The following is a 17,746-nucleotide window of genomic DNA, read 5'->3' as shown; positions in this document are numbered from 1 at the left end:
ACTCTATGGAAAGAGAATTAGTTCTATAATTCATATTATACACATTCAACGCTTGCGGATCCAAACTCTCCACTACTATCCCCCAAACCAATGCTTGCAGTGTATTCTGTAGGCTGGAGAAGGGTTTAATTCAGGTACGGGTGGGGGGGTGGGATGAATCATGAAAAACTCCCACTTGGATCTTTCGGGAAAATCAAAAGCCCTATCCAATTTAAAAGGATGGGAAATACTATTTAACTGCCTTTTAATTTTTCTAGGGAATGCCTATAAAACGCAACAAGGTTTTCAATCTGAGGGAAACAACAAGCGTCTCAATTTTTTTAAGTAGATTTTTTACACTGCCTTTTAACGGTTTCACTCCTTTCAATGGTTTGTTTTTATCTGCTGTTTTGAATCACCCTGTTAATTCATCCTCTCTGACAGGAAGCCTGTCAGTCTACCCAAACAGCCTGAAGAGGGCTCTTGATTAGGCTCCCTACTTTAGCCACGCCTACACACGGAGCATCGCGAGGAATGGAAAGTATGCCCGGCCTCCGCACACCCTCAGACTCTCATCTCCTCTACTTAGCCTCCAATAGCTGAAGCCCTAGCTAGGTTTTCCCACAACCATGTCAAATAAAATGAGAAGAGCTCAAACAGAACCAAAGAACGACAGGTGTGGATGTTTCTTTTAATTTAGGTCAAACCCAGTTCTACTCTTAAATGGTCCTTTGAAAGGAGATACTCCAAATTCCATAAAAGGCACAACCCTGTCCCGGTGGCGAGCTCCAGAGAGACGAGATATGTTCCTCTGGGATCTTTAGAACCGGGCATAAAGAGGGAAAGACCTAGAAGCTCAATTTTCTATAGTACTGTGCCCACCACAGCAAAGGCACATAAGCCTTAGGCATGGTGTTGTACTTAAGGTGCTCCACATATTCCAGCACAACCCCTAAAGCCTAGGGTCGACTCACTAATTTCAGGGTTAGGGTGAAATGAAGAAGAGCGTTCTCCCCAATTTCACCTGCTCACCAGCGCTAAACTGAGTTTTGAGAAGATGCTCTCCAGTGACTCCGCCTACTTCGCCCTCCTTCACACGCACACACCAAGCCCCACAAGCTTTCGCAACCGTCGGGGGACGAAGTCCTTACTTGGTCACACTTTTGGGGTGGGGGTCCTCCTCTTCAAGGACCTCCGGGGCAGGAAGAGATTCCCCTACTCTCGCGACTCTCCACTACTATCCCCCAACGGGCGGGGCTCCGACTCTAGGTAACCGGCCAGGCAACCTGGACACCCAATTAGCAAGGGATACCCCAAGCCATCTTGACCAATCGCCGCCGACGAGCCAAGACGACCAAACGTGACGTCAGATGTGATTAAATTGGCGCGTCACTTCGACGTCAGCCTCTCACCTCGGACGTCCCGTCCCAGGAGCAGAACTCCAGCGACTTTGGGCCCCGCCCCCGTGAGAGTGGAGGGCGGCCAATGAAGGCGGTTCCGAGGGGGAACGAGGCCAATGAGACGAGCCCGGGGCGGGGCGCGGGGCCAGAGGGTGGGGCGGGTGGCGGCGGTGGCAGCCCGAGGTCTGGCTGCGCGCAGTATATGACAGTACGTCAGCAGCGGGATGGCCGTAGCTGTGGCGGCGGCTGCAGAAGCCCAAGCAGCCGCGGCCGCAGTGGAGGCTAGAGCCCGAGCGGCGTCGGCGTCGGCACCCCGGGGAGTTTAAGATGGCGGCAGGGGGGGCGGCGGGCCTGCGAGAGGAGCAGCGCTACGGGCTGTCGTGCGGGCGGCTGGGACAAGACAACATCACCGTACTGCATGTGAAGCTCACCGAGACGGCGATCCGGGCGCTCGAGACCTACCAGAGCCACAAGGTGAGCGGGCCAGTCGGCCAACCGCCAGGGCTGCGAGAGGGAGAGGGCGCTCGTCGCCTCCCGGTGGCGCCACCCGGGACTCCGGACAACCCGCGCGGGACCGCGGACAACCCGCGCGGGACCGCGGAGCCGTGGCTAGCCTCAGCTGCCGTCAGCGCCCGCGGCGGCTAGGCTGGGCAGGGCCGGGCAGGGTCGCTGACGCCGCCGTCCCGGGTCGGCCGGGCGCCCGGGCGTTGGGAAGCGGGCAGGCGGGCGGCCCCTGGCGGCAGGGCCGAGGCAGCCGCAGCCCTCCTTGGGCTGCGCCGCCGCTGCGGGACTTTCCGACGGCGCCCGCGGGTTTCCTGGCGTTTTCTGTCCCGGGGAGGGAGGGAGGGGAGCGCTAGAGAGAAAATTGAGATGACTCCGCTGCCCGTGACGGGGGAGGGGGAGCGGGTGCCGCGCACCAGTAACGAACTCGGAGTACCGAGGGCATGAGTCGTCCGCGTTTGGGAGGTAACACATAGGCACCGCAGATCCGCAGAGACTCGACACAGCAGTTCCGCGTATGGAGGTGGGACACACCTTGTACTCACAAGGACTTGGGGACACAGGTATACCGCTTGGGGGAGGGGGGCACACCGTGTACTCGCAAAGGCTGGGACACGACGCTCCGCGTACGTAAAGTAGGGGGACACACCTTGCACTCCCAGAAATTCGGGGACACTGGCGCTTCGCCTTCCCGGAGAGGGACCAACACCATGTCCCGGGGAGCCACACACACCCTTCGCTCACCCGGGGGTGAATAGAAAGGTTCCCGGAGGTTCCTTGTATCCAGAAGACGCGCTGTGTCTCGGGCTGACTCCCGGCGATAGGGACTTGGATCGAGAGTGAGGATGGGGGAAGATATTCCGCGTCCAGGGCAGAGACCCCCGTCTCGCACCCTGCACCCGGTTCCGAAGAGACAGCCGTGTATATACACACACAACTCCAGTACAGCTGAGACTCATATAGACACACACATGCCGCAGTTGGAGTACAAACCCAGAAACGCGTTTTCTCGTTGGGGGAAAAAATAAAAATAAAGAAGTGGGGGGTGGGGAGACGGAGAAGACATGGCATAACCCAGGGTGCCTGGGGAATCCGTTTAGGGACATGTAGTGTATGGATGTATAAAGTGAAGGATATACCGTATGAAATACGGGTAACATTTCTCTGAGAGGAGGACTGTCGGAGAGGGAAATAAAACCCACAGGGCGTACTGACAAATAGTGCAAGCCAGTCCATACCAAGGAAACATGCTTCAATTAACTGAAACAGGCACGGAGGGCCAGAAGGACACCCAGACGCGAACTCACATAGTTACTCAGATAAAAGTGGAGAACAGAATTAACATCTGTTGAGCTCCCACTAGTGCCAGGTACTTTAAATGCATAGAAGGAAGACGGATTTGGAAGCAGAGCTGCGAGAGAGGTGTGAAACCTGTTTCAGTGGGAGCTCGTGAAGCTGGGTGAGGGGAAACATCTTCAGAGAAGCCCCCTACATAAAGGTGCACACAGAGAGAGGTACACAGTTGTGCACAGTTTGGGAATACATGAACTCATGATAATATAGGTGTAAATAGCAGGAGAGACTCAGAGGTGAACTTGCTCAGGAGGGCACTCACAGAATTGAGTGGCTATGTAGATGTACACTTCAGGGCACATGTGTTATCCACCAGAGAAGTATATGGTGAAAAACAGGAGGGAGGGAGGAGTGTATGTACAAGGGAAAAAAATAGATATTCCTACACACTGTGAAATCCCAGGGAAAAGATTCTCATTTGTGGCTGGGAAGTCAGTGTGCACCCAGTAATAAGAACGCAAGAGGACATAAGAAATACAAAACTACATAGGTCAGGAGCTGCTCCCAGACAGGTACACCTGCAGGGAAGAGACCAGCACCAGCTTGGAGTAGGAGACCGGTATGGGGGAAGTCAGATAGGCAAGCTGAAGGACAATGGAGAGAAACTCAGCCCTGCAAGATGGAGAGATAAGCTTGCCAGTTCCAAAGGGAGGGCGTGGGAAGGAATGACACTGAGAAGAAGGTAGGTCACGGGTGTGAAGAGAAAAACACACAGGCTGAAGGGGAAGAAGCCAGCAGGAGAAGGCCAACTTTCAGTCAAAGACTGACACACAGAGGATAGGTAGATTCATATCTGGGGACAGCAGGTCACCAAGCACCTGGGGGGAACAAAAGGCAAACTGTACAGTTGATTACAGCAAAACTGACAGACACTGTATACTTGGCAGCAAAGAGGTGGGTGAGGAGACCCACAATGGGAAGGGATAGTACCCAGGGAGAGTGAGGTGCCAGAGGCCTCCAGTGCTCAACGGGCTTCTGGGCTACAGCCCACGAAGGGAATGTTTGTTTTTCTACGTTCATTTCTGCCTCCTACATCTTAGTGTGTCATGCTTGGGATTAAGGTTGGAGTACTTTGACTCCAAAAGTCCTCACATTTGTAAACCAGTATCTTCCAAGAAACAGGAGATCAAAAATTCTCTCCCAACCCACCATTTAGTTCTTGATTTTTTTTCTTTTTACTTTTTATAGTCAGAGGTACTGAAATCATTGGCTTTTTTGCTAACTACTTCTATTGACAGTTAATGTCATTACTATATTTTTCTATCTCTGTGTGTACAAATTAATGAGTTGTGGTCATTCTGTACAGAAGCAGAGCAGAGAAAGGGAAAAGACTTTTCCAGGTCCTTTCATCTTTCTGAGGGTGGACCCAGGTAGATTGAGGTAGTCGTGGTATTCCTTTTCTCCTGAAAAGCTGGTGGTAGAAGCAGTGGCATAAGCAGTGGCATGCAAAGAGAGGAAGAAGAAATAAGCTGACTTGGCCTTTGCAGTTGGGCACTGCCTTGTTTCTGACTTAACCAGCTTCTGACCCCAGGCCTCACTGTCATTTCAGCTACAAAATACTTTTTAAAGAGCTTGGAAAAGCGGGAGTTGGGGTGAGAATGTTAATCCCAGATGGTTGAGAAGTGGGAAGAGGCTGTAGAAAAAGAAATGAGGGACCTTTCTGGTGACTACATTGTTGGTACTTACTGGTTACTGTACTTACTCTAGTGTGTTCAGCTCAATCTCCTACAAATGTGTTCTCAGTGACCGTCCTCCTGGCTCAGGCCAGACCAGGGCTCCCCCATCGGGGAGTTGCTAGCAGTAGGCATCTGGCAGAGCTTTTATCTTACAGTTGGAAGATAACTTATTTGGTCTCTTATACCTTACGCCCTTATCGTAAGTAGGGCTCATGACTTGAAATTGTAACAGCTGTTTGGAAGTATGTTGACACATGTTGGCTAAATGGGAAGAAGTTTCTGGTGGTCAAGTCTATTCCCTCTTGCGGAAGAATGGCTTTAATTTTCATATAAGACTGCCCCCACCATTCCTGTGCTGAGATAGGAGGGTTGATGCTTGACAAATGGCCTCCAAGTGGCTTTGGCCTGTGCAAGGTTATGACTATTATTCCTCCTCTTCTAGTGACTTTCTAAGAGCCAGAAATTTCAATGGCTTCCTAAATTAAGCATCAGAAAGCTATTTTTATCCAGATTACTTTGCCCACTAGATTTACTCTTCTAAATTAATCCACTTGACGCAAGATTTCAGGGAGGTAAATTCAGGGATTTTAGTAAACTATGATTTAAGCAGAATACAGAAGTTCTTTAGATAGAATTGAACAAGTATACAAAATTGTTACAGTTCATGGAAACAGAATCTTCAATTGGAAACAATTCCTCATGGTTTCAAAAGACAATCAAATCTAATTGACCATCATTATTCAAGTTTTCTATTTTTAGAGAAATGAAAAGTGCTAACTTGAGAACTTTCCAAAATAGGGATGGGGTTGGGGGAGAGAGGAGGCATTGTGAGTCCAGGAATGGGAGTTATAGTTGGAGCAAATGTGTCCTAAAGTTATTTTCTACTCAGTGTGAATACAGAAAGTTTCAAATTGATTTTATATTAAAAAGTGTTAAATGGAAAGTAAATTTAGGCATACTGATACAGATATATAGGATATATTGCAAAGCCATTTTTTTCTTAACTATAGATCATTTTAAATGAGAGGAAAGTTACTAAATAAAGTTATAAATTACAACTTTATATTCATTCTAAATTGATGTTTGTGATTGCATGGTCTATAAAAGCGCTACATACTTTAAGTGAACATGTATTACTGTAATTACATATTTCTCCCAAATGTGTCCTAAAACTGTTTAAAATTAAAACCCCAAATTCTACAATATATTTTAGCTAATTCAGTAGTGGGTAGCTGGCTTATTCTGACATTCTGAGTAACAAAAATCTTATCAAAATATTTTAGCAGATTCTGTCATTGCTGAGCCTGTCAATTTATTTTTTAAAAACGTTTAGTCAAAGTTTCAAAGATGGTGGCTCAAATAATATCATCATGTTTACCTAACTATTGCATAAAAAGCCTTGCATTGATATGTTTGGGGGCAGGGTCTTTTCATTCTCTGTGCCTAAAGATCAGAAAGCAGATGCCTTTAAGAAGGATTCTATTAACACATTCTCTTGTCAACTCTAATTATTGGCTTTAAATGAATTTTCCTTCTTCGATAAGTGTCTTCTAGGAAAATGATAGTGTTTTGAAAATTTGTACAAATACATTTATATTTAATTTTGCATGAGGAACTGAGTTTCTCTCAGTATTACCAGGTATAATTATTTCCAATCAAAGCATAAATCTACACAAAGTTACTGTCCTTCACAATAGCTCCCTTTGTGTGTTACTTGAGCTTTTAAAATCACTGATTCTACAGGTCATGAGATAGGTGATTTCCTCTTTCTGTCAGGTGAACTTTTGAGAATTTGATGCATTGTGGTTTAAGGCACAGAAAAGACTCCTACCTTGCTTTTTCCTTATCTCCATTTTTCTGCCTGTCCTCAAACAATTTCGAGTTTGTGTATATGTGTTCAATAATCTGCCTTATAAATACAGAGGACCCTGTTCTTAAGGCATCACTCAAGCATCCCGACCTGCCAGCACAGAATTGCCACTGCCACAGGACATATTTATTAACTAAAACAAAGAGGTTTGCATTGTCAGATTCTTTTTTTTATTACGTTCAATTAATGAAACATTGAACACTGCATCTAATGATGTACTATATGTTGGCTAAATTGAACCACATTGTCAGATTCTTCTTCTTGCATGTTTTAAATGTTGCCAGGCTTAATTTTATAACATTAATCTTACTGACTTTTAACTTAGACCCATCTTCAGGCTGAACTTGATTTTAAACGCTTTTTATCAAGTAAAGTCAAATTTGTACCTCATGTTAACAGTAAGTGTTTGAAACTTTTATTTGAATGATTAGGTGCTCAGTGCAAAGAAGGGTGCCCTTCTTTGTAAAGCAGTAGCCAGATTGCCTAAAAAGACAGACAGGGAACTTTGGCACTGGAATTGGAAGGAGAAAGAAAGAACATATGTGAAGGATTGGAACATGTTCAAGAAAAGAGTTTAAAAGGAAAGGGGCGTAGAATTCTTGGAATGATTTACAACAAAGCTTATGGAAGACAATCACCAGATCTAGCCTTTCCTTTTGCTCCATTTGCACTTGTTAAAAAAAAAAAAAAAAAAAAAAAAACAAACCATGAAGGCAGTGCTCATAGTGCTTACTAGGTAATTTGTGATAAAGCCAGCAGAGGGAGGAAAATTAGAATTTCAGCTGAACCAATCCTGAGTCATTTTTAACAATTTGCAGTGACCACAGAGAGGCTCAGGAGTCTTGCACCAGAGTCCAGCCCATGTATTCGCCCAGTGGGCCAAATGTATTTGGAGTATTTGAGAAGATGTCCCTAAAATATTATGATATGGGCATTTCTATTTAAGATTAGATCAGCGAAGTTTTATAATAAAGAAAACAGTGTATATAACCCCACATTTGACTGTCTTGTATACCTCAGTTCCATACTTACACTACATTTTCCATGACTTAATGCAAAAACATAGAGAAGCAGGTCTGGTAGAATACAGTAAATTAATGGCCATATTTCCACAACCAAATTGAAGCTGGAAAAAAAAAAAGGCATAATTCGGGTCAAATGTACCAAGGAGAATTGACCTTTTTTCTTCTTTTGCTCCCCACTTCCTTTCCTTCCAATTTATCTGCCTATCTATAATTTCTGTCGTGGCATATGGCCCTTGAGAGCCATGTTAAATGTTTAGGAAAAACTGGTTTAAGAGCCTCCACTAATACTTTGTCAGTAAAGGCCAAAATTAGTATTTCCATGGCTGGCAGTTTAATATAGGATATAAGAAGAGAGAATCTTATTAATTAGGCTATATGCTCCTTAAAGATTCATAAGTCAAATTAGCACCTAGAATCGAAAGAGCATTTTGGCTACTAGTTTTACAGTAACTAGATTGTTAGACACATGGTGTAAGTTTCTTTTCTTATTGGGGATCCTATATATTATTGGTTTAAAAAAACATCCTCAGGTCTTAAAGGATTTTTGCAAGATTTTAGCAGGCAAGGACTAGATGGGGTACCACATCTCCAGCAGAGGGAAGGACAGCAATAGAAAAGTTAGGGCAGGGTCCAAGAATCCCAAGGAATACTGTGTTCTACTTAACCTAAGTTAATATAGGAGAAAAATGTAGTTGGATTTAAGAGAGAAAAGGGAGATTAGAGCGGGTTAAATTTTGTTCTGTCAACACTGGGAAGACACTGAGTAGAAATATAAAGTCATTTGAGCTGTGTTTTAGGACCTTTATCCTGGCCTCAGTGTTACATGGTGAATATAAGGTGAATCTGGAAGGAAGTAGAGTTAGGAGGAAGTATGTGGTCCAGGCTAGAGATGCTTGGAATCTAATTAGGATGCTTGTGGGAATACAGTCTATAGATTTTAACAAATTTTGAAAGAAATGGGATTGAATTGAGATTTCTAACCATCAGCACTAGAGGTATTCTTAGTAAAAAAAAAGGGGGGGAGTCAGAAGCAATTGGTAGAGTAGGGTGGGCACAGGGGAGATAAAGATGATGGGTACCATTTTAGTGAACATTCAGTCTTTGGTGACCAAGAGACTTAGATTTGATTGAGTGTTTTTATATTTAAGAAGTATATTTGGAAGTCTGAAGCTAGACTAGAACTGTGCTATATTATTTACATGTCTCCTATTAACTCTGACATTTGGATGGAAATTTGGGGTATTGGTGATACTTGGGAAGAAGCTGAAATTAAGTGGAAGAAATTTTTGGTTTTGCATAGGGATTTTTTTGTATTTTTATACACTTTATTTAATAACCGTCTCTATAAATTGCACTTCAGACCATCATCAAACACATATAATATGAAAATATAATTTGATTATAACATGAAGATTGACCCTCTGTGATTAGTCCTAGTGATTATTGAAACATTAAATAACTATATAAAGTGCCTAGATGTACATTTCAAGCATCATTTTGAAATGATTCTGGAGGCCTTGAAAGAGTCAATGTCTTCACTTCCATATTACCTCCATTTCTGTTTTGGTATTTTGATTCCCCCCTTTTTGTTTTTGTTGTTAGTTGCATTGGGGAAAAACAAAACAAAAAATAATGTAACTACATAGGCTTTTGTTATACATATACATTGTAATGGACTAAGTATGGTGTTGAGTTCATGGTCCTTGGAGATAATCTTGTCTGAGGAATTTCCAGTCAACAGTGAGTTTATTCAAAGATGAAGCCAGGCTTAAACTTACTGATTAGATTTACTGAGATACTTCAGGATCTAGATATGATTACCTGGAAACTTAAGTGTTAGCATATTTTAAAATAACTTTTACTTAGTATCATTGCTTTTGATTTCCATTATCAGAAATCATGATGCCTCAGAGAACCAGAAAACATATCCATATAGTAGAAACTCAGTTGAGTATCTTAAGATTTTTTTTTAAGAGATTAAGAGGTAGGAGTCAGAATTATAACTGCCAAATACTCATTTACTCATTTAGCAAACACTTATTAATTTTCTGACATGTGCCAGGCATAGAACTACACACTGGAGATACTCATGTCCAAATAAGTCCTAGATGGTCCCTGCCATCAAGAAAATGCTTGTGCTTTAGTAGAAACAAGCAGACATGTGAACAAATAATTGCAATAAAGTCTTTGTTCAGGGGTGCACCTAAAGAGAGAAGGACTTTGTTTAAGGATGTGTCTGAAAAGTAGTGTCTGTTTCTTTACCTCCCATCCTCTGCTCAGCTCACTCTGGTTGGGTTGTCTCCACCACACCTCTGCGATTGCACCTGACTAGGTCCCTTCATTGGTCATCTCTCTGCCAAGTTCATTGGTCATCTCTCTGTTCCTCCCTTACCTGACCTTGGCAGCATTCCATCCTGGTAACCACTCCTTCCTGTTATGAAAACACTTTGCTCATTTTCCTCCTACCTCCCCGCCCATTCTTTCTCAGTCTCCTCTGCTGACCATCCTCTGTTGGACTGGTCTTTGAATGTTGGAAATCCCAGCTCCCTTCTCTTTATCTATTAATTCTCTCTAGGTAAGCTCATTTAGTCTTATAGATTTAAATGTCATCTATATGTTAATGACTTCCAAATATTGATCTCCAACTCTGACCTTCCTCCAACTCCAGGCACTTATTTACAACACTTCATCTCCTTATCAAAGTTTAACAGGCATTTGAGTTTTAACAAATCCAAACGAATTCTTGATTTCACTCCTCACACCTACATCTTCACAAGTGTGCCCTATCTCAGTAAGTGGCTATACCTGTCACCAGTTGCTTAGTAATTGACTAGTATTTCTTGATTTGTCTCCTCATTTCTTGACTTACTAGATCTATCAGCAAGTCCTGTGAATCTCCAAACATCCAAAATCTAACCCCATCCTTCACGACTACTCCAGTCCCAGTCATCTGTCAAGGATTTCCACGGACTTCAACTAGCTTCCAAGCTTCCATTCTTACCCCATAGTCCATGCTTCTCCACACAGCAGCCAGTGATCTTTTAAAAACATTTAGTATGCTCATGTAGTTTCCTGATTTCAAACTTTATGGCTCCCTTTGTAAAAATGTTTTAGGTGGTTTATTTTATAAATGTCTTATACTTTAAAAATAAACTCAATCTTCCATTCCACGTTCATTTTAGTGCTTCTCCTTATGTTCCAGAGGTTATGATCCCAAAGAAGAAATCTTCATTTGCATTTATAGTCAGATTAGACATGTAAGCTTTCTATATAATCACGAAGCCTTCTCAGAAAAAAAAAAAAAAATGATGGGATATTACGCTTCGAGTATTGTTGTTTTAAAGCCTGGTTCACAGTAACTAACTTTTTAGCTGATTCTTCAGTTTGGATTTTGCCTTCCACGTTTCTTTAAGAACTGTTTGAAATAGTAAGATATAAGGGGGTGTGTGTGTGTGTGTGTGTGTGTGTGCATTTTAATTTGGCCTGCATCAGATAGTTACAGTTTTCCAGAAGCTATCTTTCACAGCAAGGATTGTGTTAAATAAATTAGGCTTTTAACCTCTTCTCACTATGGTTTTGGCAGTCCTTTTATATTTCATTCTTGTCTATGCTGTAATGATAGAAATACACTATTCTTTATTGCACATGCACTTTAATCTGGTTCTTCCAGATTTGTAGAGAAGTTTCTCATAATGTGTGAGTTTGGATTGATTCACAAAGCAAAATGTGAGATTTTGTGAAACTGGTGACCCTTTTTACCATCTAATAAAATATTGGGGCAAGAAGGAGACACTGTTTAAGGTAGCTTTGGATTATCAATTACCAATAAATTTTACATTCATGCTATCATTCTAAACGTTACCAGCTTTTGACAAGAGCTAAATATATTTGAATTCTTCAGAATCAAGTGAATGATTTCCTGCACTATTTCCTGCTTTAGCTCCAATTTTCTTTCTGCGCCTTTTCTCCCTGTCTAGCTATTTTTTTATTACAGGGGTTAAAATATCCTTATTAAGTGGTCTTTGGTTTCTCTATCAGGTAATGTTTTTAAAAACAGAATAAAATGACTTTCTGAATTAAAAAAAACATAAACAAGTTCTTAAAATGGTATAGTACTTCTTTTAAGAAAGAAAGATGATCTTTTATAGAAACTGTATCCCAAGGAAAATCATAAATACTTTTTATTATTTACTTCCGTGACAACAAATTCAAGTACCTGATATTTTCCTTAAGCTAGGTGCTAGCTATAGTGCAGAACCAAACTGTCAATGCTTACAAGTTCTTATCAATTCTCAATTTTCTAACTTTTAGATGTTTCACATTTTATATAATCATTGTTTAGGAGTGTCAGGAGAGGCTAGCCTTGTAAAGTGGTGGGTAAGACCACATTTCTTAAATTGAGACTGGGTGGGTTTGAGTCCCAGGCCACTTACTAGCTGTGTAACCTTTGGTAATGCATAGGACTTACCTGAGAATTGGAAATAATAATATCTACCCCACAAAGGTGTTCTCAGAATTCCTGGAGGTGATAGTAGAAAAGATAATAGTGTCTGACATGTTTTAAGTACTCAGTAAATAGTAACTAAGTAGGTATAAGCAATTCCACTTAAAGCAATGACTTGACCCATCACCATTTCTAGAAGGTTTTCTGGTTCTGACAAAGTTCCAAAATTATATTTGACTTTGGAAATTTTTTTGCACTCTCTTTGTCATGACTTATAATGCAGCTTAGACACTCAGATAAATACCAAGTATTTAATAAATGCCTGTTGATTGATTAAATATTTGAAGTTAACTTGTAGTTAAGTCAGAGTTCCATGATGGGTTCACAAGGAAAGCTGAAGATGTTTCAAGAATATATCTAATCTGAGGGAATAAAGTTATCTCTGTAATGTGTTTCTTAGAGAAATCACTCTTTTCTAGGCCCAGAATGCTGTTTGTTATGTTTGTATATTCATAAAACCAATGGTGGTTGATAAAGTAAAAGTAACCATAGATTTAATTTGTCTACATAGATAAGTAGTATGTAAATAATCAAGAGATAGTTACAATAACTTTTATAGGATAAATAACTTTCTTTTAGTCAATCCCAGAAAACTTTAGCTTTGCTCCTTCTCTCCCACCCTCTAAGTATCATATCAGAAATTAATATTACTCAGCAAACTTAAGATTACGTAATAACATTACTTAGTAAATTACATATTACTTTTATAGTCCTGATATATTGTGAGGAAACATTTCTAGAAATGAACATAGATTTCTTTGGTCATAGAGCAATTTTTGTTGCAGTAGAATTGCCTTGTAATGGCAAATGTCAAGAGTATAACAAAACCTTTGAGCATTTTAGTATTGCCTACATTTCTATGCTTAAGAATGTCTTATATTTCCTAAGAGATATAGAGGGTTAATTCAGGGAGCTCTAAAAGAGTCAAACAACCAAGAGTTTAACAGAACTTGACTACAGAACACCACCTTTATGAGGTTGTTGAAACATTTGTCAAAAGGAGAGTTCCTAGCCAATTTCAGTCTGTTTTGCGTTTCTTGGCTGGAAGAAGATACCAGATCACTCTTACGTATAGCTCAACTATTATTCAGTTAAACTCTAGAGTTACTTGATTTTCAAAAGAGCTACTTGGTGCAAATATTTAATTAAAGCTAAAAATCAAAAGTTGAAGCCCTTGTTGAAACTCATTTGTAATAAGAATGTACTTAGTTAAACATTTATTTTAAAACATGCCTTATCACTATAATTATGTTAGCTTTTAAAATTGAATTAAAAATATTTATGCAATGAATTGAGGTCATGTTTGTGCAATTAAACTTAGGCTAAAGAACATTTAGACAAAAAGGTAACATGCGTGAAACATTTGCTTATAATGGTATTGACTTTTAGAATTCATTCCTGGTAGCTACCCCATTAACACAGTGGTCAGATGCATAATAAGTGGTATAGAGTTCTAAGCTGTCTCCTCTTGTTGCATTTTTAAAGCATCTAGAACTAGTAACATCTGGTAATTTACTAACATCTTCTTGTCTAAAATTGGAATTGAAATCAATAAAGCTTTGGTGCTTCTTTCATGTATTTTTCTCTTCTGGGTTGTCAGATAATCTTAAAGGAGTTTTTTAGTATCAAGGATCTTAGTTTGTCCTATTGGCTAAGCACCCGTAACTATTCCATACAAGAGAGTTTTATTACTTTTTAAATGAGGAATGAGAATGTATATTTGTATATGTTCCTTTGTTATACATGGTCCTTATAGCAAAAAACAAAAGTCATTGTTTAGTTTTTATTTAATCAGAAACTGAAGTCTGGAAATTGTAATGATTTTATGAAATTCATTTTCCTTGGAAACAGAATGCCACGAAAAAAAAGAAAAGAAAAAAAAATGCCAGAACTGAATGAGAAGTTAAGGACTTTTAAATGTTCAGCACTGGGAGGTAACCTGTTACACGGGCAAGAGAAGGAAAGTGTTCTGTGTTTAGGATTCAGAGGGCTGGCTTTGAAGCCCAGCTTTGCTAATCACTAGCTTGGTGTTCCTGAGCAATACCCTTTACCTGTTAGAGACTCATTTATCTCCCTCTGAAATGGGCGATAATGATGCCTTCCTACCACCCAGGGCTGGTTTTAGGAGGCTCACTTGAAACAATGGATATAAAAATGCCCTGTACATTACAAAACTATGTAAACAAAAATTATCATTTCTGTTGAGAAATCAAGCAATACAGATAGAACTGTAAGCATATCAGAAGGTTAGGTTCTGGATTCAAGTCCTGAAACAAAAAAAAACTGATTAAAGTCAAAATTACTCTTGAAAGTTCCTAAACTAACATAAAGTGTGGTTGTATTATTTTGTCTATACTACAATGAATAGTAATCTGTAAAGTAGATGTGTATAGTAACATACTGCTATAAAGTAGTATAAAGAAAACATGGCCAAAATGATTTTACAATAGGTTTTTTCTTTAGCTGAGCATAATGTAGATAATACTTTTTTAAGTTAAATATGTGTTTAACCTATCCTTACAACTAGGAGTAAGACAGCCTATGAAAATAATACATCCCCAATGTAGTGGAACCCTAGACAAAGGCATCTGGAAAAACAACAGCTAAGGAGAGTTAACTCAAAGTGGGCATAGTTCAGAGTTAGCAAAATGTTGGCATCAGTCTTTGGTTTGGCTGGGAAAGGTTTAACATCTCAAAATTTGAATCCTTTCTCAGTCGGGCTTTTATTCTCCAGGTACTTGACACTCCATGTTGCTTTACATCAGTCTCTTTCACGTTACCTGCCTTGGGTGCTTAAACCCATGGAGTCTTGATTCCTGATTTAACCAAAGAAAGGCCCACCTGAAGAAACTAATCTTAAACTTGAATGTTAAGTAAGTTATTAGTATGGATTAACAAAATAGTGCTTGGGAAGGCATGCCAGCTTGAAGGAAAGGAAGGAAGTAGAACTAGGAAGGAGTGCCTGGCTGGTTCCGTCACTGGAGCATGTGACTCTTCATCTTGGGGTTATGAGTTGGAGCCCCACACTGGATGTAGAGATTACTTAAAAATAAAATCTTAAATAGGAAGATGTTTACAAAACCAAAAGGGTTAACACAGCTGAGGCACACTATTGGGAGAAAGTGGAAGATGAAACTGGTTGGTCCTGTAGGTGACAGGTCTCTTTTCCATGTGGAGAAGTTTGCTTTGCTCTGATAGAACCCATTGGGAAGGAACCCACTGCAGCCTGTGTGACATGCTGAGATGGTATCCAGGAGGGCTTCTGTTAGTTCTTTGAATGATGGGCAGTATTTGGAAGGAATTGAAGGGAAGAAGGAAGGCCTTTATCTAGGTGCTCAGTGATAGGGGCCTGAAACAGTCTGGAGGTTTTCAAAACAGAGACTAAGAGCCTAATTTGAGGGAATCTGGAGCTGACTGGCTGAAGATGAAGATTTGGAGCTGTGAAGCCATCTTTGCTTCATTTTTCTTTGGTGCCTGATATTCGAGTTTTCAGTACATTTTATCATTCTTTCTTGGGAAAGTCTGCTCATTCCACCATCTCCTTTCCTGTTGGCTCTGGATGAAGTCATACTAATTTGGGCCTTATCACTAGATTATTTCTAAATAAAGCATCCTCCGGAGCTGGTGCCTAATCCTTTTCCCTAGCCCCAATCCATCTCTCTCCCTCTTTCTTACACAGGACAGAAAGAGCTGCTTTCCCTGGAACACTTCTTTCAGCAACTCACTTTGTTGTGCCAAAAATTAGAAGCCCCTTCAATTGTTTATCATGTCAAAGGCAAGACTTAAAGGCCATCCCTGAGGGGGTAATAGAAGAGATCGGGGCAGGGTTATTTCACAGGGTGATAAACCTTTGAAATCCTGAGATCTAAAATTTAAATTACTGTCCTATTTATCCTGTAGTGTATAGAAGCTAAAACTGAAGACAAATTTTGAGGTCAAGGAAAGATTAGGCAGGGATCGCCAGGTCAGTTCTCATCCTTTGTGTTCTGTTTCAAGTGTGAAAGAACTCTGTACACACACGCAGACCTGCCCTTTGCTCACATGATATCCATTCCTGTCTCCTTGCTTTTCTGCTCAGGACATTCCCTTTCCCTTGAGTTTGTCTTTTCAAAATTGCTACTAAGATCCACTTTTCCATAAGCCCTCTGGCTTTTCTAATTATTTCTTCTAACCCTTTTTGAGAATTCTTCTCTCCTTTTTGAGAATTCTTACTGCACCTCCCCATTGTACTTAGCCTAGTGTTTAATCATTCTCACATATTCCCCAACAAACATGTAAACTCTGGGATAAAGGAGTAGGTCCTGATCATGCTCCTGAGTCTCCCATAGCAGATGTGTATGGAGAACAAGGTGGTAGAAGAAGATCAGCATGGCAGAGTAGGAGGATTGAGCCCTGGGTCCTGGTCCCAGCTTAGTTATTAATGGCACACGTGGCCTATGGGGAATAGGCCTTGACTGTATTATCTATGAATCAGAATTCTCTAATTCTAGCAGTGTATAATGGCCTAACAATATTAGGGGTAAGGGAAAAGAGACTGTAAATTAATTTAAGGTTGTGAGCCCAGAAAACCAAAAAGATAGACATATGCTTGCCAGAAAAGTAGGAAAGAGGTGCTAGTTTGGTTGAGGGAGGAGTAGGGAAGGGAAGTTAGTATAGCATTTGCCTGTTTTGCTGTCCTCGAGTTTCTAATGCAAAATGTCCCTAGACAATGATAAGTACTAGGCTGTGGAGAGAAGGGAGTTGACAAATAGAGAAGAGATTCAGAGTCATCACCAAACAGGCAAAGTGAGCCTCCAGGAGCTAGTGGATGTAGAAGGAGCAAAGTGAAGGGCACCAGCTTTCGAAATGAAAGGCATGATAAAAGAGCTAAGAGGACTGGTGTCTCTGAGTGTAAAGAAGCTGTGATATCCAGGGAGAAGCTAGCAATTTGACAATTGAGAAAAGTTAGCATTTGTTTGACAAGAAGAATTGATGAAATCGATAGAGAATTTCAAATTCCAGCACTGAGCCGAAGACAGCTTTTGAGTTGCAGAGAGTCAGAGAGGAAATTATAACCAGCCTCAAAGGAGTTTGGAAAAAGCATTACCTAGAAAAACATACTGGTGACTTCAGATATAGGAAATCATGCCTGAGACTATGGTAGATTCTTAAAATATTTCTTCTAAATACACAACTCTGTGACAAAAATATTAAAGTTATGAGGAGGACAAAGCTTGTTATAAAACAAACCATTGTTCTAGAAATTATATTCTCTTGTTGAAAATCTTATAAGAAAACTGGTAATATGTTTGACCCTCAACTAGAAACTAACCTATGGTAAAATGTGAGAAACTGGAAACCACAGTTCATTATCAAATACTTTTGATTTTCTATTATAGTATCCTGTTAGAGTTTTATAAAGTTCCTCTAATTATCTCTTCCCTCCCCCTAGCCTTTTA

At 40.8% G+C, this 17,746-nt stretch overlaps 1 protein-coding gene across 1 annotated transcript in view; it reads left to right on the top strand.

Annotated features, from left to right (window-relative positions):
- The first annotated feature begins 1,518 nt into the window (after positions 1 to 1,518).
- ELL2 (elongation factor for RNA polymerase II 2) overlaps positions 1,519 to 17,746 on the top strand; it is a 72,779-nt gene continuing 56,551 nt past the window's right edge. The window contains exon 1 of the mRNA XM_026498591.4: positions 1,519 to 1,853. Coding sequence (XP_026354376.1) covers positions 1,707 to 1,853 — 147 coding nt within the window. The 5' untranslated portion in view covers positions 1,519 to 1,706. The remainder of the gene's footprint in view (positions 1,854 to 17,746) is intronic.

Source organism: Ursus arctos, unplaced genomic scaffold (genome assembly GCF_023065955.2).
Source record: "Ursus arctos isolate Adak ecotype North America unplaced genomic scaffold, UrsArc2.0 scaffold_5, whole genome shotgun sequence".
Lineage (NCBI taxonomy): Eukaryota > Metazoa > Chordata > Mammalia > Carnivora > Ursidae > Ursus > Ursus arctos.
This window is presented reverse-complemented; position numbering and strand designations above follow the sequence as displayed.